At 38.3% G+C, this 25,496-nt stretch overlaps 1 protein-coding gene across 1 annotated transcript; it reads left to right on the forward strand.

The window, feature by feature from the left end:
* The first annotated feature begins 3,264 nt into the window (after positions 1-3,264).
* On the forward strand, positions 3,265-17,117 carry LOC310991690 (prostaglandin G/H synthase 1-like). The gene is made up of 11 exons (XM_083979560.1): positions 3,265-3,378; positions 3,498-3,578; positions 5,204-5,320; positions 6,317-6,457; positions 7,396-7,539; positions 7,687-7,868; positions 7,999-8,082; positions 10,406-10,652; positions 14,870-15,156; positions 15,872-16,019; positions 16,630-17,117. The coding sequence occupies exons 1-11, from the start codon at positions 3,372-3,374 to the stop codon at positions 16,977-16,979; spliced, it is 1,788 nt and encodes a 595-aa protein (XP_083835686.1). The 5' UTR covers positions 3,265-3,371; the 3' UTR covers positions 16,980-17,117.
* The last annotated feature ends 8,379 nt before the right edge of the window (positions 17,118-25,496 follow it).

The raw sequence follows: 25,496 nt of genomic DNA on the forward strand, positions 1-25,496 counted from the left end.
CCTGTGACTCTTAGCTTTCAAATTGTGTTGCACTTTTAGGGTCTCTTTTATTGTATTTACTATCATTGTCTTTTTTGCTGCCTTGCATTTGCTATGTATGTATGTATGTATGTATGTATGTATGTATGTATGTATGTATGTATGTATGTATGTATGTATGTATGTATGTATGATTGATTGTTTTGTAATGTTGCTCCTTCTGACCAGGACATCCTTGGAAAAGAGATTGTTGAATCTCAATGGATCCTTCCTGGATAAATAAAGGTTAAATAAAAATTTAGAAAAGTAAACTGCAATAAATTGCACGAGTGTCCAGGCCAATATAACAGAACATATATTAATTGTGCATCAAATAAAAAAAGTGACATTCAAAGGAATTTGCATTACTGTAATGCATAATAATTGCTGTTGTCAAAGCACAAGGTGGCTATTTTGAAGAAAATCTAAAATTAAACATTGTCTTCTATTTAAATAGAGTCAATTGGAGGGGAATTGATAAGATCATGAGACAGTAGGATCATCATCTCTTACTCTGTCCTGAAGCCTCAAATAAAGCTCCACACCCTGTAACATAAACAGAGCAAACTTTGGCAGACAGCACCATCTAGTCTGAGAGTGACAAGAAGCTGAGCTCATTTGGTTTTGGCATGTGAACCATGACACAAACTGTACCCTCCCCTGAAGATGAGATGACGGGTTATGGAAAGAAAGAAAGAAACCTTATCACTGCTGTTGTGGCCTCTGGTTGGCAAGATGAACTATAGCTGCTGACGTTCAATCGGAAAGGATGAAGTCAACGAAACGAGGAGGAGGAAATTAAGGATATGAGACAGAGAAATGAATGGGATTGGGAAACTAACCGGGATTACGGGGCCCTTGTTAAGAAATGACTTATGATGAAGTTAATTATTTTCTGACGCTGACCGGCTTTAACTTCAAAAACATGTTCAGTAACATGATATGAAACCTCAGAGAGAGGGAGAGAGAGAGAGGTCTGCAAAGTTGAAAAGAATTAGCTGAACATGTTTTGGTCAAGATTTAACTTATCTCCATGTGGACACTGCAGACAAGCTAGTCCTAAAATTGCTACAGTATGCAGGAAATTACTCAGGAGAGTTACTTCAACAGGCAAAAATCTCACAAAGGTTTGGCTCCGATAACGTCTCGGTGGGAAGATATCAAAGATCAGAACCTGGCAACTCAGCCGCACCATGTGTGTACTCTATCGTCTTTGGAAGAAACCACTTCAGCTTTAAAAAAAACCTGCACAGTTTTAATTTTTTTTTGATTTTTTATTCTTTCTCCCCTGTCATTATTCCAAATCACATTGATTACCCACCAGTGTCAGTGATTCTGGCTGTCTGTTGCTTGTTGTTTTCTTGTGATAGACTGCTGACCTCTACAGGGTGTTTCTCAGCTTCGTCACTGTCACGTGAACAGACAGGAATGAATTAAGACTGAGCAAGCTGCTGGAAACAAAAGAAGACCAGGGAGAGCCAAGTGTTACACCTACACTTTATGTATTTAAAAAGCCCCACTGTATCTTTACCTACCTACGTTGGTAGGTCTTTAACATCTGCAAAAGTATTATGTAAATCGCCAATCTATGTTTAAACTAATTTTGTATCTACGAGCTGATTAACTAAAAGTGAATTACAAGTTAGGTGCCTTTTTGAAGAGCGTCCTTCCTTTGTATTTTTGATTTTTCTGATTATCAGAGCTGGAAAACATGCAGCCTCCCAGAACACCAAGTGTCACTATGTACTTATGTAGATTATATCTTTCATGCAAGTTGTCAGTGCTAATGTTTTATGTTAATATTATTTCTTTACTTTGTTTAAATTATTTGTTAGGTCAAGGTGAGGTCATGCTATAAGCCTTTTGGGTTTCCGACCTCACCTGCATATTTTTTTTCGTATCTTCCTCCCTAAGAGAGATAAGTAAATGTATTTGTTTTATTTCATATGCGCAAATAAATAAAGTCTAAAAAAAAAAGTCTAGTTGTTAGCTGTAAGGTAAGTCTCCATGAGGCCCTATAAGCAAAATTTATTTCTGGGCCCTCTTTTACTGCGAGTAGCCTAATACTGATTATTGATCACTTACACACCGACTACAAAGCTAGGTATTTCATTTTCCATTATTATCAGTATTGTCAATCATCATCCTAGCCTGGCATGTTTTTACCCATCTATGGTTGGGATGCATGATAACTTTTTTTTTTTTTAAACCGATACTGATATCTTAACTGGTACCAAATTCAGCTAAAAGTGCAGCCTGGTGTTGAATTGCACTTAATACTGACAATGATCTAGTAGTGTTGTGCCCAAACGCATTCAATGAATAATCGTTCGTGAACTCGTTCATATTTTGGGGCGAACGTGAACTGACCCAGAGAATCCACACAACCTCCAGCAAGGTGATAATGACGACGCATCAAAATGCCAGATGTCCTCAACTGGAAACACAAGACAATAGTCCTGATGGTGGTATTACAGCACGCCTCTAAATGTCAAAACTTTGAAAATTCATAACAAATCAACCATATGTGTTACAGCTATAATTTTATATTTGACCTTCCACTCTCAGAAGTGTGTGTTTACTACTTTCACAATCATAAACCCAATGACATCGGTCTAAAAATGACTCGACCTGCCTGATAGATAAAGGGATCTCTATTTCCAACAGTAGGTGTCCCCATTGTGCCCACATCAAAAGGTACTAAAGACTTTCATAAAGTTGATGTTCCCACATTAGATGTGGTGGAGAAAGTATCCACAGTCTTTAGTTGGTTAAAGGTACTAATACCTAACCAAACTGAGAAATAGTAGAGTAAGTAAATATGCAATACCAGTACTGATTTTGTTAAGCACACTGGTTTTAATGTAATGCATTTAAAATTCTGTGAGTTTCTTTTTATAATTGAGGAATGAATGATATTTTAATTTGCCAGCAGGTGGTGATAAAGCACTAAAAACTTTTTTCTTTGAATACCACATAAAAACTATTAATCTTTATCATCTAAAGACAAAACATTTTTACTCCAACACACTGGGTGGCTTTAAACATTATATCTTGATATTTTAACAACCACGTCTGGTTAGGAATGATCCATCAAAATGACTTCTTCTCCATCTCCAGTGAGCTTTCTTCTAAGTCTGCTGAAGACTTAATAGAGGAAGTAGAGGAAACTGCACTACCGCCCATTCTGACAGCTGATGATATAAAGCCACAAAGCCCCCGTCACTTTGCATTGTTATGGAGAGTCTCACATGTCTCTAGTAACAGATTAATACTGTGAATTATTTTTCTATTTTATTTAGGTCTAACTTTTTCATTTGTTCATCCTTGGGCCCTAATCACACGTGGAAGTCATGAGAGGTGAGTTGAAATTAGTTTTGTACAAAAACTGCCCACTGAACATGATTGTTGATTGTCTTTTTTTTTTTTTTTTTTACTGTGGTTATGATATTCATGCGTTTTTTATTCTGCAAAAATAGAGATTAGCTTCTTCTCCATCTGGGTTTCTTTCAACCTGCTGCTGCTGAAGAGCTCAGTCTGCGCTGATGACTCGAGTGTTGGTGAGTAGATTTCTCTTTTTATTTTTTAATCACAGTTTCACATTGTGTAAAGAGTCTTTATAGCTTAGACTAATGAGAATTTATGAACCAGTTTTGTACTTATTTTCATATTCAGAGGGACTGTATCGTTGGCTATCAGCACAACTATGGCTATTTTTTAACATTGGCCACATTATGTGTTCTGAAGCGAACATCTGTTGATTATCTTTCTGGATTGTGGTGGGTGCGAATTCAATTGTAAACCATATGAATGAGGCTCGAATCAATCAAAAAACTACTTGGAGGATAGAAGAGAGCCTCTATGAGTAAATGAATGATGGAGTTGGCACAAGGCCATGGCAAAAGGAGTCGCCAAATATCATTCCTTACCTGCCGTCATATAGGTTATCATGCTCACTTTTACCAACTCTTCTTTCAAACACTCATTAAGATTTAAGATCTATGAGTAACAATTATTCAGAGCTTCTCTTTCAATAAAAGTAGCAACATAAAAATACAAACTCTCTCTACAAGTAAGAATAAGAAGCTAACTTGACTTCCATATCACTGAATAGGCTATACATTAAAATTAATTTACTGTCTAGTGGCAAGTCCTGCCACTATCGGATGTGACTGATAAACTGGATTACATTATTTCCATCAGAATTCAGGTTAACCTCCGGGTAATCTTGCATATGTAACTCTGCAGAAAGTTACTAAACATATTATTTCTGACTTGGACCGGATCCTAGTCTGTCTGTAGTCATGCATCTGCTTCCGGAGCTTTCCTGGAAGAGGGAGGCCTCTACTAACATGAACATGTCAGTATTATTTAAAACAACATGCATACATTCAAACACCCTCTCCTTTTAGAAACCTATATCTATATGTGCTGGTTGAGTGTGCATGCATTGCTTATCTATCTTCTCATTCATAGCTAATGAGGAAGAAGAAGGAGTAGTAGTGCCACATTATCACATTGAGCCTGTGTGTGCAAGTGTGAAGGGAGGACAGGAAGCAGTGTTTCTACTGCAGAGGACGTTAAAGATATGAGGTGGTGGTGGTTTGGATGGGTGGACGGCAGCAACAGCTTTTTGCTCAGTTATGTTTAGTTACAGTACAGTTCCTGTGAAGAAAATGCATTTCTGCATTGAAAACTGCAATCCAGTTTGTTGGCTGTTGGCCAATGGGCATCTCTAGTGGGTCTCGGCCACTCACATAACAGTGGTGATAATGACCTTTTGGCCACAGCTAGTTACAGCGGTTTATGATCCTTAGCTTACAAGGCTGGGATAGTTAGGAAATGCAACAGAATTATTAGAGCTAAATTATGATTAGCAGTTATTTCCATAGAGTAATGAAGAAATGCCAAACAAACAAATTAAAATAATACAAAATCATATCAATGTTAACAAGAGACATTATTTTGCTTTTTTTTCCTCTGATGCGTTATTTGATGTCATTTATTGTGTCTGTTTGCAGCAATTTTGTATCTTTATGTCACTGTTTGTGTCTCTTTGTGTTTGTTTTTCATTTGTAGTCACTTTACCTTTTTTGTGGTAGCTTTGAGGCTATATGGTGCCTCCATTTGAGTTCTTTTATTCATTCATTCAAAGTACTAAAGGTACATTTCTCCTCATCTGCAGTGAATCCATGTTGCTACTACCCTTGTCAGAACTCAGGAGTGTGTGTGAGATTCGGTATAGACGACTACAAATGTGACTGCACTCGCACTGGCTTCTATGGAGAAAACTGCACCGTTCGTAAGTGAAACTAAATTTGATCTTCAGCCTAAATCTATGCATTGATAGATGAGTCTGGGTTTTTTTGTTGTTGTTTTTTTAAGTCACAACCACCTCTAATGAACTATAAAACTAAAAACTTTACATAATCTTAGAGGGAGATGAACACATATACACAAAACAATACATCTAAGACCACAAACAAACACATCATCATATCCCCCAGCTCCTTGCACGCCCCCCCCACAATGTCCCTGAAATCACCTATACATATAAAATAAAAAGACAATAGTAATATAACATGATGCCCATTTGACCCCTTGCTACAGCAGTATTATTGCACATTCCTCTTTACATACAGCAGCACACTCGTTACTGCACATTCATTAGGGCTGGGACGATATGCTTTTCTCCCGATTCGATTCTTCTACGATTTTTTGGATGGCGATTCGATTTAAATTGCGATTCTACGATATTGCCGATTCTCTCGATTTTTAGTCGCATTTTTAACATTTATCTGCACACAAATACTGTAGGAGCCTATAAATTAACATACTCCATTATAAAGTGAACTTAAACCCTTTTCAAAGCCTGTACTCTCTGTATGTAAAAGAGGGTAACAAATACACATTGCACAATATTAAAAAAAATCAAAAAAAAATAAAATAATTCAAAAATATTTTTTTTTTCAAAAAAAAAATCGATTTTTGACAAAAAAAAATCAATTTAAAAATCGTCAAAAAAGATATCGCGATATCTATGTGAATCGATTTTTTCTCCCACCCCTAACATTCATACCACAACATGCTCATTGTCTCTCACCCCCCCCATGTCCCACCCCACCCTTTCCCACATACACACACACACAACTCATTTCCTATTATTAAGTAGCTTAATTGATAATGGAATAAATGAGAGTCAAATGGATGTTCGTAACAAATGGATGCTCGTAACATGTTACAATTTACAATTTACAACAAATTTAAAACTGTGGCTATTTTTTATTTGTGTGTGTAGCGGAGTTCTGGACCAGAGTTCGTCTGACGCTGAAGCCAAGCCCCCCGGTCGTTCACTACTTCCTCACCCACTTCCAGTGGTTCTGGTACCTGATCAACAACTCTTTCCTGCGAGACACCATCATGAGATTAATGCTGACAGGTAGGTGGTGGTGAGATTACAACAAGTAACAAGTCACTGAACCAGCAAAACCACAGACCACAGATGAATCAACAGGACTGGCCTATACACCTAATATTTTCTCACAATTTACTTTAGATCTTCTTAACATCTGTTTACAAGTCTTGGTCTTAGTCGTATTTGTCAGTATTAACAGGCATGTTAATAAGACCATGGTGGGTGATAGGAGTATTTTGTGAAATGCATAAGCGACTAAAAAAAGGAAGTCATAATTCTCGTTAGAAAATAATCATCAAAACCTGAACCTGAAGTATTTTTCTCTCAATAACCAGCCTGATCTGAGCATGTGCACAGCCAAACCTTTTCTGTAAAAGATGGTTTGAGCTCACAAGAGGAACTGATTTCAAAAAAGCATTGAGATTCCCTCTAACCGCGCTGGCTACAACCGATGATGTTAACATCTTACAACTGGCCACAAACATCTTTTATCTGTGACTATTTTCATTTATAGAGTAGGACACATTCGATGTGTAACTGAGCATGTAAAGCTGTGGCTAATTGGTATTTCTAGTAGATAATGGATGATAATGGAGATCTAAGTTCCCAAAACTACTCCAAAGTACCAACTTAAGAGAAAAAAAAGTTGACTTTGAATGTGAAGACACATACAACACGTTAAAGTGAGATGACTTCCTCATACAGCAAAGTGTAAAAGTACCTTTTCAAGAGGAACCCTCAAGTGATCACAGGATTGATTAGACAGAAAATAGGAAAGCTAAGCTGTCTTTCTGAATTGCAGTCATTTAAGATCTACTAATCAACTTAAGAGACCTCTCAGAGACACAAAGCGTTTTTTCATCAAAAGATATCAGGCGATAAGATAAAAGGTTCTGCACCAGCAAACATTGGAAGAAATTTGCGAATTTGAACCACTTTTACTCTCTCGTCCTCTCCCAAAGTCAGAAGTGACCTTATTCCAAGCCCTCCGACCTACAATACCAAATACGGATACCTCAACTGGGAGTCCTACTACAACATCTCCTACTACACCCGGCTCCTCCCTCCTGTGCCTGAAGGCTGCCCTCTGCCAATGGGAACTAAAGGTGGAACCACATATTGTACATTTTGTAGGCTGCTTTTCAAATAATGGCTGAGTGTCAAATAATAACGCCAATTTCTCCAAATCTAATTCATCACAAGAACAACACATCCTGTCATTGTAACTCCTGATTGTAACTCTGTCTTTACAGGTAAACCTGTGCTTCCTGATCCCAAAGACTTTGCTCAGCGTTTCTTTAAAAGAACCAAATTCAGGCCTGACCCCCAGGGAACCAATCTGATGTTTGCCTTCATGGCGCAGCACTTCACCCACCAGTTCTTCAAGACCAACCATGATGTTCCCGGTGGCTTCACCAAGGCCTTAGGACATGGGGTAAGAGATATACGGCTTCTAGCAACTAACTAACTGTATAAAACCTGTTGAGAATCAAACATGAAGCTTATCTCTTTCTTTCACTGTGGAGGAATTTGACCTTCAAACTTCTCTTCTCTTGCTCACTCAGGTAGATGCCAGTAACATTTATGGAGACAACCTTGCGAGGCAGCTTCAACTCCGGCTTCACAAAGATGGAAAGCTGAAATATCAGGTAGAAGAAAAAGAAGCTTGACATTTTAGCCTTGCTCTGTCTGTTAATGAAGTGTGCCTAAGCCTTAAATCATTATGTGTTTTAGTCCGTACATCAATATATTGGTTGGATCATTTACACTAACTTGACATGGAAGGGAAAAAGCAATTCTCCAAAGAGTCTGATTGTCTAACTTTAGAAGCCCATCAAAATAGACACAAACAAAGTCTGAATACACCTTCACCAATTGACAACACATTTGTTGCAGATACACACTGCACAACCAAATAAACAAGGTACTGAATGTACACACCATACAACCAAACTACATTGCAAATACACACCACACAAACACAATATAGAGCTTGCTAGGGATGAATATAACTCTTACACGTAAAGCCCACCAGGTTGATGTCAAGAAGCTTAAGCCTAATGCAAAGCACCAAAGGTACAGGTATTGTGATGTACTCCCCACAATGCAACTGTGTTACTTTACCACAAGTATAAAAGTCTGATATATTCAGATTTATTGGCTTTATAGCAGCGGGATAGCCAAGCTGTGGTGAGCTCGACCTACCTTTAAAAGGTGGTGAAGTCCAGTTGTCCGTTTATTCCTCCATTATTCATATTCCTTAACTCCAGGTGTTCACAGATGTCAAACAGTCCTGACATGGGTCACGACTTCTGTCAAGTAAAATCCATTGCAGACAGCTCGGCAACGTCTTCTTCGTTTGTTACTTTACTCAAGCTGAATCTCAACCACAAGATCCTCTTTGGGCTGCAAACTCCACAAGAGCTGAAAACAAAAAATCATAATAATTTAGTAAAGTAGCTAGAATTGTGGAGATCATGATCATAGACAAAAATCACCAAACTGAAAGGCTATATTACACATTCATAACTTAATTTGATGGTCTTTAAGCTTTTTTATAGTCTATTTATGTTGCAAGTGCAAAAGAACAAGATGCTGCTAAAAAATTCAGAGTGTAAAATAAGTGTCATTCAAGATCACTACTGTTTTCTCCTATAGCCTACATGTTTATTTATTTTGGTGCTTTATTTTGCATCAATGTTGTAGTTATATGTTCTAAAAAAAAAATGCACAGAAACACTTTTTGACTTTAAATTTATAGAACTTGACACTCATACTAGCTACTATTAGCCTAGTGTATTTTATCAATTAGGCTAGCTAATATGCAAAATGAAGGATTTGTCTTTTGCAGCAGCAAGGGTATGCCTATTGTTTTTTTCACCCGTAGGCTGAATAAGTACAGTAATAAAAAGGACTCAAAAGAAAAATGCAACAATTGTATCGGTTTAGCCGCGAATCTGAGCAAAGCAAACGAACCACACCTCTGCATAGGCTACACACTAGGCTAAATATAACTTAGCACAATCCGCAGATTCAAACGATAAAATAAATGGCGCCCATACCTCATTGACCGCGATAACTCACAGAGATAAGGAAAGCGGCTCCTCGCTTTAAACATTGTCAAGTACTAATTTCTTGTCTTCACGGATTAAAACTTTAATCCCACTCTGATGAAATCGACATTAATCGATCCTCTTCCTGCGCCTCACCTGCCGATCAACAGGTGCTACCTTAACAACAAACCCCCTCAGAACACAACACTAAAACATTGGTTCCTATGAAAGTGGTGTTTTTAAAGATTTAGTTTAGAGTGTGTTTTAACTTTTTCCATTTATTATAAAAAAGAATATATATATATATATATATATAAAAAAAACACAATTCATTTTTATAGTTTAAATCAAATTACTGAATAACTTAATAGGCCTACCACTCATCATAACTCTGATGAACTCTACTTTATTATTATGCTATGTCTGAATTTGAATTATAGCCTACATGTCCTGAGCTCAGTTATAGCAATGATGTTGTTCAAGTTTGGTAAACTAATCTTTTTAGTCTCTATTTGAGAATTTGTTTCAGTGCTGTTTCTACTACTGTAGCCTATACTGTTCATATAGCTATGGGCCTACTATAGGCAACTTCTATTTCTCCCCACATAAAAACTGTTGGGTATGCTTGTTTTGTACCTCAATGCTTTCACTCTTTCACTGATGGCAGCTTATCTTTTTTTTTTTTTTTTTTAAATACACTTAGCTGTGATAGAGGCTTGAGACTTCCTCAAATATTAGACTTTGAAAGTCCCTTTGCTTGAGGAAGTTGTTTTTATGATCAAACCATATCAGCTCTTTGGGGTTTTTGGTTTTACTTTTAGCCATGACAAAGCAAAACAAAACAGACATTTGGAATAATTTCTTCAACTGAGGAAAACAAGATATTCAAATGTTTTATGACTGACTTTTTATTCCACAGCTAGTGAATGGAGAGATGTACCCACCGACTGTATCTGAGGTCCCCGTGCACATGGCGTACCCTCAAGCTTTGCCTCCACAGCAGCGTCTGGTCATTGGTCAGGAGTTGTTCGGCATCGTGCCGGGTCTGACCATGTACGCCACCGTATGGCTGCGGGAGCATAACAGAGTGTGTGACATCCTTAAGGCTGAACATCCCACCTGGGACGATGAGCAGCTTTTCCAGACCACGAGACTCATCATCATTGGTGAGGGCCTCGGGGGCATACGCTTAAAGTCACGTGTTTATGTCATTATATATACTTTCTAACCAACATTTTGGACAAGTTTTTCACCTGTTTGTGAAAGAAAGCAACATTTTACATTTTTTCATTGTACTATTAATGTTGTTTTTTTCCTTACTTACATAGTACATAACATTTCACTTTTTATGACATGGCTTTAGCACTTTACAGTAAAATCTATTGGTAACACTTTACAATAACCATTGTTTATAAATGGTAAATAGACCATTTATAAATGGTTAATAGACCATTTATTAATGGTAAACAGATCGTTTACTAATGTATAATCATCATTTATAAACAGCATGTAGACCAATTATAAATGGTAAATAGATAAGTTATTAATGTTTAACCATAATTTATAATTGGCAAATAGGTAGTTTATTTATGTAAGTTAATAGTTAATTTACCATTAACAAGCAATTAAATTATGATTAATAATGTTTATTAATTATTAATGGACTATTTATTAAATGTTTATATAAGGTTTAAATGTTGGTTGTAAAACATCTATAAGATTAAAATGTGTATCAGTGGCACTTTGTAAATGGGTAATATTTGGTTTATAAACCATCTAGAAACATTACTTAGATGGTTATTGTAAAGTTGCAACATATGTTTGTAATACTTTGTAAACGATTAACAATTGGTTTATAAACCACCTATAAGCATTACTTAGATGGTTATTGTAAAGTGGCGACTTATGTTCATAATTATTTAAATGATTAATACGTTGTTTGTACTGGAAATCATCAAGTGACATTTATTTGACTTCTTTTAATGGTGATCTATAACAGAGTGATTATTTTTTGCAAAAGAATAGGGTCTGATCATCGTATTGAACACATTTATGAACAGAGTCAACATGCAACACTGTACCACAGGCGAAAATGGTGGGATTACAACACAACAATGACAACGTAATTTTAAATTTGATGATTACATTTGAATTGATGATACAATATTCAGGCACACTGCATTTTAAAATTAAAGGGACAACAAGGAGTTTTGGAAAAGCGAAGCGTTTTCACACTACATTTATGAGCCTCCGCGCACCGTGAAATTCTTTGACCGGCGCAAGACAGACTCATGTTTTCATTCATCAAGAATTAAAGTCAGAGGTTCGAAGACGATCAGATACCGTCGTAGTTCCGACCATAAACGGCGATTCGGCTGTGTTATTCTCATGACTCGCCGCGAAACCGAAAGTAAGGAAACGCTGGTCGGCTCGACCAGCATTTCCGCCACCACTAATAATAACAAAATAACGATAGAGACAAAACTATATATTTATCGAAAATGGGCCCATTAACAAGTGTGGGTAGCGTAGATTCATCCACATTAACGTGAGACTTTTTTATAACCAAATAGAAACTCCTCATTGTCCCTTTAAAGGGATAGTTCACCCAAAATTCAAATTTCACTAATTATCTACTCCCCCTCATGTGCACTAAGGGCTGGGAGAAGTTTCAGAGTCCTCTGTGCCTTCTCTGAGTAACAGCGGGGCTCCATGCAACGCTGCATGTCAATATGACGGTTGAGAACGGAGCTCATTTTTCTTCGTCCAAAAAGACACATCAAAAAACATCCAAATACCTCCATAGTGCTCGTCTGTAATGTCCCTCTTGTTCTTCTTCCCTTCCGTGCAAATCTCGTGCGATTTGCACAGACCCAGGCAGAGCACTGAACTGAGACACTGGGAGCTTCCGCTACAAACAAGCTTAAAATATAGAGTTATTTAATTTTTTTCGGAACAATTTCTCATGTTGGGGCTTCAATACAAGAGGGACATTACAGACGAGCAGTATGGAGGTATTTGGATGTTTTTTGGTATGTCTTTTTGGACGAAGAAAAGTGAGCCCTGTTCGCTACTGTCATATGGACATGCAGTGCTGCACGGAGCCCTGCTGTAACTCCGAGAAGGCACAGAGGACTCTGAAACTTCTCCCAGCCCTTAGTCCACATGAGGGGGAGTAGATAAAGAGTGAAATTTGAATTTTGGGTGAACTATCCCTTTAATTTAAAGTGCAGTGTGCCTGAATATTGTATCATCAATTCAAATGTAATCATCAAATTTAAAATTACGTTGTCATTGTTGTGTTGTAATCCCACCATTTTCGCCTGTGGTACAGTGTTGCATGTTATTGACTCTGTTCATAAATGTGTTCAATACGATGATCAGACCCTATTCTTTTGCAAAAAATAATCACTCTGTTATAGATCACCATTAAAAGAAGTCAAATAAATGTCACTTGATGATTTCCAGTACAAACAACGTATTAATCATTTAAATAATTATGAACATAAGTCGCCACTTTACAATAACCATCTAAGTAATGTTTGTAGGTGGTTTATAAACCAATTGTTAATCGTTTACAAAGTATTTTTTTTTTTTATTTAACCTTTATTTAACCAGGAATAATCCCATTGAGATTCAGAATCTCTTTTGCAAGGGGGTCCTGGCCAAGAAAGCAGCACAGTACATCCACATTTAAACATCAACAAAACAAACATAAAAACAGCTAAAACAATAACAGCAAATCGCATCAATACATTATAATCACCAGCTGCGTTCGGTGAGAGAACATGTGCATTCAGTAGTTAAATAGTCCTTGATCCTAGCTTTAAAATCTTCCATACTTGGGAGATAATCCAATTTAAGATGACTCTGTAATTTATACCAGGACGAGGGTGCAAATGCTTTGAAGGCACTTTCCCCAAAGACAGTCCGTGTACGAGGAATAGTATACATTATCAATCTATCGTGCCTGAGACGACAGCTTCTGGTGTTGACTTTAGGAACCAAGAGAGAACACAAATAAGGAGGCAAGTCACACAGGACGGCCTTATAAAGGAAACAATACCAGTGTTCCCATCTACGATTGTACAAAGAAGACCAACCAACACTCTCATAAAGACTACAGTGATGAGTACGAAAACCTAAATCTGTTACAAATCTTAATGCTGCATGATACACCGAATCCAGCATTTTCAGAGAGGAGAGATTTGCATGCATGTATAAGATATCACCATAGTCAAGTATTGATACAAAAGTTGCCTGTATATAAGTATTACAAACATATGTTGCAACTTTACAATAACCATCTAAGTAATGTTTCTAGATGGTTTATAAACCAAATATTACCCATTTACAAAGTGCCACTGATACACATTTTAATCTTTATAGATGTTTTACAACCAACATTTAAACCTTATATAAACATTTAATAAATAGTCCATTAATAATTAATAAACAATATTAATCATAATTTAATTGCTTGTTAATGGTAAATTAACTATTAACTTACATAAATAAACTACCTATTTGCCAATTATAAATTATGGTTAAACATTAATAACTTATCTATTTACCATTTATAATTGGTCTACATGCTGTTTATAAATGATGATTATACATTAGTAAACGATCTGTTTACCATTTATAAATGGTCTATTAACCATTTATAAATGGCCTATTTACCATTTATAAACAATGGTTATTGTAAAGTGTTACCAATCTATTTATCCATAACACAGGGTTAAAAAAAAAGAGTAATAGAGATAGAGATAGTTAGAGATAGTTATTGGACTTGGAGTCTGTAAAAATAAAGCTATCTATAGAAGTTATAACTCATAAATACTGTTGCCTTGCTTGGCAGAAACATTAGCTAAAGGATAAACCGATTGATTTTGGTGGTTAAAGGTCAAAGGTCAAGGTCTCTGTAACCTCACAGTTAGAGCATCAGAGTTACGACCTCATCATTCTGCACTAATTTGTCACTGTGGTCACCATGGTTTTTTATTTTTTAACATTTTAAGTTTAATATATGAACATACTGTATGGGGCGAACCTTTTCAACTTAATCAGTATCTGCTTCCTGTGAGTAACGGTTTCATATTCTCCAGTGTTTTCTACATGTCTCTTCCACGTAGTGTATTTAATGATTATCAGATGCCAGAACTGATAAGTGACATTTTTGTTTTGCTGTCATCTTTAACTCCAACAAGCCTGGAGCTACAATATAGCATATTTACATTCAAATATTCATAAATATGCATTGTCCCTTCTTTCTTAAATAAATAAATTGAAATTGAAATTGAAATCAAATGTGCAGATTTCCATTTTCTAAATATGTTTGTTTTCATGACAGCATCTGATGGTTTTATTTGTTGCCCTCCAGGGGAGATCATCAACATTATAATAGAGGAGTATGTGCAACAGCTGAGTGGTTACCAGCTGGACCTGAAGTTCGACCCCACCCTGCTCTTCAACGCGCGTTTCCAGTACAGCAATCGCATCGCTCTGGAGTTCTGCCAGCTCTACCACTGGCACCCGCTGATGCCCGACAGCTTCCTCATCGACGGAGACGAAATCCCGTTCTCGCAGTTTCTTTACAACACCTCCATCCTCATGCATTACGGGGTGGAGAAACTGGTGGATGCGTTCTCTCGACAGCCTGCAGGACAGGTAGGAGTGGAGCTACAGTACATCCTGTGTAACTATATCACAGTCGTGAGTTGTAGGCTAAATAACTTAAATGAAATGGCACAGATGCAAATATCTTGAGAAAATATGCATTGGCGCCATAAAGTCTGAGACTACTTCCCCATTCACTTGAGTATGTAACATTCAGTGACACATAGCCTACCAACCGCGGTGGTAGCAAACACTTTTGAGTGAAAACTATTTCATAGTATAAATGTTGTACTGACATACCAAATTGTGATATTGTGATATTTCAGAGTAGCTTTAGTTGACCTAAAGAAATAGTGAATATACTTGAGATGAGTTTTGCACAACCTTTCTACTCACTTCTATGAGGAAGATAAGAAAGACGGTCTTTCACATCTATTAGTGATGGTGCAACGTGTACCCTGACACATTTTTCTAACCACTAAACCACAGAGGGTTTTTTTGAAATTCCACATTAAAGTGCTCTTCTTCTCATAATTACTTCCTAAAATCAACTGACAGATGCTGCCAGATACAGTGTTACAAAAACAGCATGTGCATGCAAAGTGTGAGGTTTCTTTTTGCAGAGAAGTGTGAAACACAGTGTTGATCATTAATGTTTTTTGCTTGGCAAGCAACATCAGAGGGGATGGTTTACTTCTCGGTTGCGTTATTGTCGAACTGTTTATTGAAATACAGTAATACCACAGTAACTTCCCTTGTGTTTCAGATCGGTGGAGGTCACAACTCCAATGAAGCTGTGCTCAAAGTGGCAGAGATGGTCATCAGAGAGTCCAGAGCAGCACGTGTGCGGCCTTTCAATGAATACAGGAAGAGGTTCAACCTGAAGCCTTACACCTCTTTTTCTGAGTTTAATGGTGAGCAAGAAAAAAAAATGCAAATACAACTTCCCTCTGAAGGTTTCTTTGCACACACACACACAGATACGTATAGCCTACTATATATATAAAAACTGCATTTACATTTGACATGATCTTGTTTCAGGATGCTTAGACAACATCCTTTTATTTTTTGCTTGCTGATGGGTTTAAAGTGAAAAAAAAAGGTTATCGCGGCAACGTTTTAGTTGTTTGTCTTTTCTAAGATAAATCTTGTGGGTTTTTCTCTCCCTGGTTTCCTTTCTGTCTTGCACCTTCTGTATATCAAGGCTTGAAAAGGCCCAAACATGTTTTGAAGGATGATCTTTAGAGTAATGACTTGAGCTAACATATGCAGTTATATAAACCATAACATCATTCTGTATCAGATTTAGGCGGTATTGGAATTTGATTGTATCTATATTATTATCATTTATTTATTTACTGTTACCAGGCAACAACAAGGTGATAAAGGCTATATACAACCACTTCCTCCAAACTGCAAACTGCTCTCTTAGGCTGTTTTTCGATTAGGTATGTCTATGGTGTGATGTAGAAATAGTGAACAACCCGTAGGTTAATAATCAGTTGTTTCATCTTGTCTGAACAGATGACAAAGAAATGGCCAGAGATCTTGAGGAAGTCTACGGGGACATTGATGCTTTAGAGTTTTACCCTGGGGTCATGCTGGAGAAAGCTCGTCCTAATGGTATATTTGGTGAGAGCATGGTGGAGATAGGCGCTCCCTTCTCCTTGAAAGGCCTCATGGGAAACCCCATCTGCTCCCCCGATTATTGGAAGCCCAGCACCTTCGGAGGGGAGACGGGCTTCAACATCGTCAAGACTTCCACTCTGAAGAAACTAGTGTGTCTCAACACCAAGTGGTGTCCATATGTGGACTTTCATGTTCCACGAGATGAGCAAGAGGCAAAACCGAGGAAACCATCCACTGAGCTTTAATGAATCAGTTTATTATAGATGACATTAAGTGGCAGTCCATTGTAAAGTTTGTTATAATACCATTTGGACTGGATTTGGTTGGAGAAAGGATTATTTCAATGCTGCAGTAAATGATACACTGTACATATACCTCCTGGAAATACAGCTGACAAATTGTATACACCTTTTTTTCTGGTGAAAACAATGTATATGTTACCACTTTGCAGGAAAATCCCTAATTTTTTAATATTTTGTTCCTTTTCTTTGTGTCATTTTATTTCAAAACAAATTGCATGTTCAACAAGGAGAGTGGGTCTCTGCATTTTAAATAAAGAAAAAAAAAGAAGAGAGAAATGATGTATGAGATATAATATTGTTGCATGTGTCATTTTGTCATGAAAAAGGCCAGTTCGGGGGTTAGATGCCTCTCTCTGACACAATATAGCTGCTAGTGGGTTGAGAAATGTGGTTGGGGTTGAATCCACATTTCTGTATTTCATACATTGTCAAAATTTTCATCAAGTAAAAAATTATTGAAACCTAAAAATGCAATTGAGCATTAGATCCAGATTTGAATCACAACAAATGTCAATGTGTATTTAATAACTTTGCATTAATAATTGTGGTTTTGCCTTTTGAATGCATCTATCATATGCAGTAGCATCAACATGTAACTATGAGCATGTTAGTGGCACAGCATTTGGTAGTGACTACAGCCTCACAGGACCACTAACACGACTGTGAGGGTTTTCTGAACTGAGAACGACGAAAACTATACAGTTTCACTACTAAATGTGTAAATGTGATGTGTCTGAGTTCACACAGACTGACAGGATGAGGGGGTTGTTATCTCCTTGTAGCTACAGTACGTGTGAAAAAAGTGGTCACCCACCACTTGTGGTTTTTTTAATGTCCCAAAAGTTAAGGGGGAGTTTCGTGCACAAATTTACACAAGTTTAGAGGTGACATCTGTTGCACAGAGTTGAGCATGAAACCAAAACTGCTGTGTCATCATTGGCAACCATGCAGAACCTACTGTGTAGATAAAGAGAAGAGAAACAACAGATAAAATCAAAAATTGAATGCATAATAGGTAAGGTACATTTGTTAATATGCAATAATGTTTAGTAGGATGCAAATGCAATGTGAACTATACCGTATTAACGTAATGGGGGGAAAAAGCATGGTTATACTGACCTCTGTAGGTTACATTGTTGAATGTTTTGAATATTTGAAGGTTGCTGATGCACATGTCCACTCAGCAGTGCAGTAGCAGTCAGCACATCACTTTGAGGTTGCGAACATTGAAGCCTCTAGGTGGCACCAAAACAGTACAGTATGTTCAGTTTATATTTCTTTTCGTTTATCGCCTTTTCCGTTGCAGACAAGTGAATCTATCTCAGTTTCAGGTTCCTGGTTGTTGTGCTTACAGCCACACTGCCATGACTCACTGGGGCACAAGTGAAAAATATCTACCCTTCATAGAGTGATTTAAAAACTGGCTATAATAAAACATCAGTGTTCAAAACAGGCAAGAAGAATTGAGGCTTGATTATCCGTCTCTTGAGCAGTGCTCAACCTCTTTTGTCAGAGAACAAGGTGAGAAAATGACACTGAAGCTAAATACTTTGCCATCACTGACATTCATATAAATTTACCATCTACTGTAAATACGTCCAAAGAAGCACTAGAGCTCCCTGTATTCAGTAAATGAAGGAACACTTTATTTTGAAGGATCCGAGGTACATGCAAAAATATCACCAAGGACTTTGGCTGTATGATCTAAATATTTATTGAAAGAGCCCCAATTATCTTCCTTTGGTTTCAAAAATGGTTTAACAGTCAAGCAGCTTGATATACGAGAATGAGCAGATCACTGAAAAGTCACAAAAATTGCAATGTTTTCTGACAAAGTGATGTATCCTTGGCTGTTTCACTATAGAAGTCTTGTCTACTATACAACACATTATTATCCTACTTGAAATAACTTATAATCACTTACATAATATGAAATATATGACTGAGGGTCTACCTAAATAACAATAAAATTAATACTAGACGTACATTTTCTCTTTTGCGTTTTCAAAGAAGAGAATTAAAACAAAAGAAAACAAAACTACAGTATTAACGATGAAATTGTAGTTGTATTCAGAAAAAGTCAGTTAAACATGTTACATGACATTTAAAAAAAAATGTAACCAGATACAGAAAATGTTGTGCTAAAGCTATGAAATACACACTAACCAAAAGTTGCTGTATTGCCGAGTGTTGGATGAGAAGATCAATACCACACCAAAATGAGCTAAAGTAACTGCCTCAAGGCCTCAGCTACATACTGGTCCTAAAGAGCTACACGTTTTGCTATCGCTGCATGACTAATGTTAGCATTAACAGCTGTTTATGAGTGTTAATTACTGAGGGTTAGGTTTTATTTTATTTATTTACGTTTTACTTTTATTCTATCACTTCTTTTTGTGGTGAATTTAGCATACTAGCCCTCTTGTTTTGTCTGAGTGAAGTTTTTGGCAAGAGAGCAGCTATTAATGCTAGTGTTGGCAATGTAGTAATAGCAAAACATCAAATAGCTTCTTTTGTGTGTATTATTTATGGCAACTGAAGTCATGAGGTACAGTATGCATTTAGCTTGGCTGTCTTAGCTAGGCGTATGCTACTTTAGCATAAAAACACAGTGAGTAAAGCACAGTGAAAACAGCTAGCCTATTTCTGTCCAAATTCAAAAATAGCCTTATATGAAGATATAGCCTAATTAGTTTAATCTGAAAAAGCAATTTTTTTGCTAAGTGTGAGCAGATGTAGCTAATGTTGTGTGCATCTAGTGACATTTATCCTATCTTTCATTTGGAAAACATTCTTTCCAATGTGGAATATTCATTTTGATACACTTTCTCACGTCAAACCAATGTATTCCTCATCATGGGTAAAGTGGTGTAGATACATTTGGAGTTGGTTGGTCTTGGACTTAATGTCTTCATCTGCAGCTACTTACATTGGTGACATGATCTGGCAGTTGATTGGTCGTTGTCCCGACTGTTCACTAATGGAGGACTGAAGAGAGGGGCAGTCATTGAGGAGGAACTAGACATTGAATTGATATGTGTGGTTGTGCCTACTGCCATCGAAGCAGTGGCTGCTGGGTAAAAATGGACATCGACAGCGACCGTAGTGAGACCCAAGGAGACGTGGTGGGACAGGAGCAGGGGAGGGTTGCCGTGTGAGATGCTGAGGCTGTGGTGGATCGGTGCTACACAGGGCTCAGCGCATTGCAGGGTTAAGGAAGAGCGCAGGCCCTCCTCACGTCTGGATGGTGGCGAGGGGGAAGGGGATCGGGAGGGTAAAGATGAGGGAGGAGGTAAGGCATCCTGGCACGGGCTGTGGTTGTCTTCTCTGTTGCTGGTCCAGTCCTCAGAGCACTGTAGCTGAATGCTGGGCTGGGACAAAGTGAAGCCCTTCTCCTCTTCCTCCAGAGAAGGATCAATCTGAAACAGGAGTGAAAAAAGGTGGGAACTTGAGGACATGTTGCAGAAGCAATATTATAATATGACACAGGCCAGTGCACTGCAAAAACTCAAAATCTTTCCAAGAATATTTGTCTTATTTCTTGTCAAAATGTCTTATTTATACCCTAGTCAAAACTAATCTCTTTCCACTTAAAATAAGACTCATCACCTTAAGATTAACTTATTTTAAGATAATTTTCACTTATTTCAAACAAATTTTCAATTGAAAAGAGTAGAAAAATCTGCCAGTGAAAGCAAGTTTTTTGTAATAAAGAAAATAAAGAAAATAAAGAAAAACTTGCTCCACTATCAGATTGTTCTACTTATTTCAAGTGAAAATATGCTTGAAAAAAAGTGTCTAAAAACAAGCTACTTTTTATGTGATGAGTCTTATTTAAGTATAATTAGATTTGTTTTGACTGGAAAATACATTTTGACTAGAAATAAGATAAAAAATTATTGGTAAGATTTTGAGTTTTTGCTGTGTGGGTTTTAATGAGCTCTCTTTTCTCTGCAGTATCAAACCTTTGTGTCAAGAATGGGTTCAGGGTAAGTCTCCACAGTGACTGAGTGGTTGCCCAGGTTGGTTGGTGTATCCTCTTGACGATCCTCAAACGTGGGCTCCATCTGCACCGTGACCAGACTGGGTCCTGGAGGTCGAGCTCGGGTGTCTGATGTGTTGGGGCTCTGCTCAATCACTGCCACGCAGTCATCGTCTTCAAAAGCTCTGAGAGAGACAAACAACACTCTGATGATCGCTTCTAAGGCCTTATCACTTTCATTTTCTATTGTCTAATCATGGCATACTCACTTGTTTTCATATGTCCGTCCTGCTGCTCGTCGTTCCGCGTGTCGTATGGGTACACCCAGATTCCTCTGAGCTGTTAAGGGCATTAATTAAATAATTTGGCTTTAAAAAAGACGTTGACATTGACATTTACTGAGATTAGTTTGTCCCAGCAGAAAGCCTGGAAACAAAGGAAACAATAAGCCTAGCACTGACGTATGATCATAATAGCTGTGTTCCAATATAGGGACCAGAAAGATGTGGTCATTTATAGACAGTGAAACCTAAAATGAAATGTCCACTCCTATCTTTACAGGGGCACAATAAATCTTGGGATAGCAACAAAAGAGCTCCACATATGAAGGGAGGGACCTTTGAAATGGGAAAATTTAGTTGCACCACTATGATCCAATTGGTTTCACAAGGGAGGCAGGAATTGGGACACAGCTAAGGTCTCATTACATGCACATCTAAAGCTCAAAACACCTTATAAATTGTTTAATTGAACTATATACAAACTGTTCAGTACTTAGAATAGGTGTGCTGTCATTTGGAGCTGCTAGGGATTTCAGACCTGCTCGGCTTGTTGGTGCAGGCTCGTTCTTCTGGACCACCGAATAGAAGGTAACCGTGATGAAAATGAAGGCCAAAGAAACACCAACTCCCACCACAATGGGGATGTCGTGTTTCTCCAGCACGGGCAGCCATGAAGGAGACTGCTGCGTCACTCTGGAGCGTGAACGACAAACAGAAGTGTTGTTGTGCTGTTCTTACCATGAAACTCTGTAGTACTGTAGCATGAAATACCGGTCGCTCCATCCTCTTTTATATTTGACCTACCTGGGATCATTACTGGTCATAGGGGATTGGGAAGTATTCCTCTTCAGCCACTCAGTAAGCTCAGTATCATTGGCTGATTTAGCTGATTGACCTGGGTCACCTTGCTGAGTAACGTTTAGTTGATTAGAGATGTTTACCTGACGGACAACTGGATTCTCTGGGTCAATTTTTGGGAGATCAGTGGTCTGAGGATCATGAGGGTGGACGGTTGAGCCTGAATATCGTGTTGGAGATGACTGAGAGTGGGTTTTAGGAGGTGTTGAAATGGATGAAGTTGGTTTTGTTGTCGAGGGTTGACTGTGATCTTTGGATGGCCGAGGCGTCGTGATTGAAGAAGGAGGAGGAGGTTGTGTAGGAGGCAGATGGTGCTGAATTGTTGATAGCTCCAGATGGAACTTGGGTAAGAAACTGAAAGTGAAGGATTGTTGAGGATGGGTCTGAGGGATTTGCGAGTGGGTCGGTGACGGCTGTTGATGCAGAGGGTTGGTTTGGGAAATCTGGGCTGAGGTCAGCTCATGGTAGGATGGGTAGAATTTACTTTTTGTGACCAGCTGGGGTTTGTGAGTTTGAGATAGGTGCAACTGGGTGGCTGAACCAGAGATACTTGTCATAGTTTTGGTTACAATACTCGGAATTGGAGTCTGTGAATGTGAATTTGACTTGAGAAAACCAAACAGTCCGGCGGCGGCCAGTGGACGTTTTGACTGTGTTTGGGTCACGGGCGTCTCTGTGAGGAACTCTGTGGTTTGAATGGTTGGAGACACAGTACGGGTGGTAGATCTCTGAGTATCGGGCATTGTCAGTAATTCCTCAGTGACTTCATGCTGAAATTGTGCATGTGATGTTGTTAACGTGAAATGGGATTGACTTTCAGGGAGTTCATACTGAGGGGTTGTACCCAACACTTCAACCGTGACCACTGATGTCTGGCTGGGTGTCGTTGTTGTTGGTTCACTATCTGAAATCAGAAGCGTGGCAGTGGCAGAAGTTACTGGCAGTTGTGGAGGCGGAGGAGGCGGCAACATAGGAGGCTGCATCTGCGTGATTAAAGGCTGGTTTGGATTGGTTGTTGGCTGAATCAGAAGGCGGTGTGAAAGACGCCCAAGCGGCCTCGGTGACATCTTCGACCCAGCCACTGTTCCCTTTGAAAACGTAGAAAAGGTGGCAGCTCTGTTTGTTGTAGCATCACAATTTGATGAGGAGCCTGAAATGGTGAAATACAAAATCAAGCAATTCCTTATCATCTTGATTATACCAAATCCAATGCAGAAAAGTTGTTTTCTGACAACTTAGGTTGCTCCAACCAACAACACAGGATGCTCACTTACAGTTACCCTGAGAGAAAGTGAGTAATGACGAGCCTTAAAATTCACACTAGCATCATTAAGTAAGTAACTTCTTAAATCTTGGAGCATTTGTCTTGTTGAAGTTGTTTTTCATAACCTATAAATATGGTTTGTGGTCTAAAAATACATACATGTGGCCTCCTTATGCTGTGCCTGTACATGTAGATGATGTCTTGTCTTGAGGTGTTGCTCAGCCATAAAGTTGCTGGATTGGGAAACTGGCCGTTCTTTGCTAGTGTTGATACTCTGGAAAAATATGAAAAAAAAGAGTCTTAGATCCAAAACAGACAACACATTTGAAACGAGCAGAAACGAGCTACAGTAAGCCACAAAACCAGTTATAAGCAAGTTAAAGGCCACAGATAACGAACAATGATGTCACTCATGACAGCAGAAAGCCACCACAGATAAAGTTACAGCTTCTGGACTGAGACCACACATAAAAAAAGAGTCCACACACTGTTTTGGAAGCAAAACAGTGTCACCTAGTGGTGGAAGAGGAAATAGATCCTTTACTCAAACAAAAGTGCCAGTACCACAGTTTCAAATGACATCATAACTCCTGCTTAAGTGGTTATATGTATTATATTATGTTGCATCAATGTGTTTGAAGCATTTTCATGTCGTATGCTGGATAGTTTAGTCCAGTGGTACTCAACCTTTTCAACTAAGCTCTGCAAAACAAACATAGTTTCTCTCCACCACACAAGCTGTCTGTCACCACACAAGCCATAGCAGAGATTTTCACGTCAACATCATTACTCACAGCAGACAAAACCAGTCTTGTCTGCTTCATGCCACTATCAGCTGGATGATCTTCAGCTTTAGGACAGAGGACAGCATGGGAGAGAATCAGCAAGGAGAATAGACTTGTGCATATGAGGTCAACAAAGCACTGAATCATATTCCTAGTGTGCCTGAGTGATGATGCAAAACTAAAACCTTAAAAAATACATACACTACCCCATGCATTCACAGAATAGACATACATACACATACAATGAATATACAGTGATGTGACAGTATTACAGTACAGTTCCTATTGTTAGTAAGCTGTGTGTTGATTTTAGTGGGATATTCAACGCTTTATAAAACCTTACATAATAGGAAATGTTATCTTTGTCTATGTATTTTGGATGTGCAAATAAATACGTAGGATTGCACTGATTTAAGTCATCCAGAATTGACGAATAATTCCCTTATTTCCATGTGCTCCTCTGTCTCACTCTTAGCTCCACTTTTTTATATTTCAAGGACAACAACAGATAAAGTTAAATATGAAATAAGAAATACCAGTAAAGTACCTGTGACAGTGAGGATGGTGCGTCTCTGATGGCGTCCTGCTCGATTCTCTGCAGTACAGTAATATTCTCCTCCATCAGACCTCTGTACACTTAAAATATGCAGAGCTCCGTCTTCTACACCGCAGTGAAAAACAAACAAACAAAACAAGCAGATATTACTGGCTGTCCTCCAGCTATTTCAACCTTTTGTAAAAGAAATTAAAAAAAAAAAATAAAAAAAAATCATGTTTTCTGCTGAAAATAACTCCAGGCTCCTCTCCTGTTGCTCACCATCAACATGTCTGTCAGTAGTGAGACTGACGGGGGACTGCGTCTCTCTGTCTCTTGTCCAGGTGTATGTGATGGGCTGAATCCCTGCAGCCTTGCAGGGCAGGACGGCTGCTGCCCCGACCCGGCAGCTCAGGTGACCTACAGAGGTCACAATGATGGGGCTCACTGAGAATAAAAAGAAACTTAAGTCAAATTCTGCCTTTTAGGTATTAAAATTATATATATTTGCAGTGTGTTGCTTTAAAAAATACCAGCAACTCTCAGCATTGCTGTGCTGCGGCTTTGGCCCTGCGTGTTCGAGGCCTCACACACATACACTCCCTCATCGTAGCTCCTGGCTGACTGGATGTAGAGAGTGGCATTTCTCAGTCTGCAGAGAGATGTAAGATGTAAGAGATCATTCACCAGAGAGCAGATGTCTCATGATAACAGCATACTGTACTTACCCCACAGCAATCTTGCCTCCAGTTTGC

The sequence above is a fragment of the Trachurus trachurus genome, assembly GCF_905171665.1.
Source record: "Trachurus trachurus genome assembly, chromosome: 9".
In the NCBI taxonomy this organism is placed as follows: Eukaryota; Metazoa; Chordata; class Actinopteri; order Carangiformes; family Carangidae; genus Trachurus; species Trachurus trachurus.

Excerpts from the sequence above, each read along its gene's own strand:
- LOC310991690 (XM_083979560.1), top strand. Across the intron at positions 5,321-6,316 it reads TGGAGAAAACTGCACCGTTC|CGGAGTTCTGGACCAGAGTT; the intron begins GTAAGTGAAACT and ends TTGTGTGTGTAG. Across the intron at positions 7,540-7,686 it reads TCTGCCAATGGGAACTAAAG|GTAAACCTGTGCTTCCTGAT; the intron begins GTGGAACCACAT and ends CTGTCTTTACAG.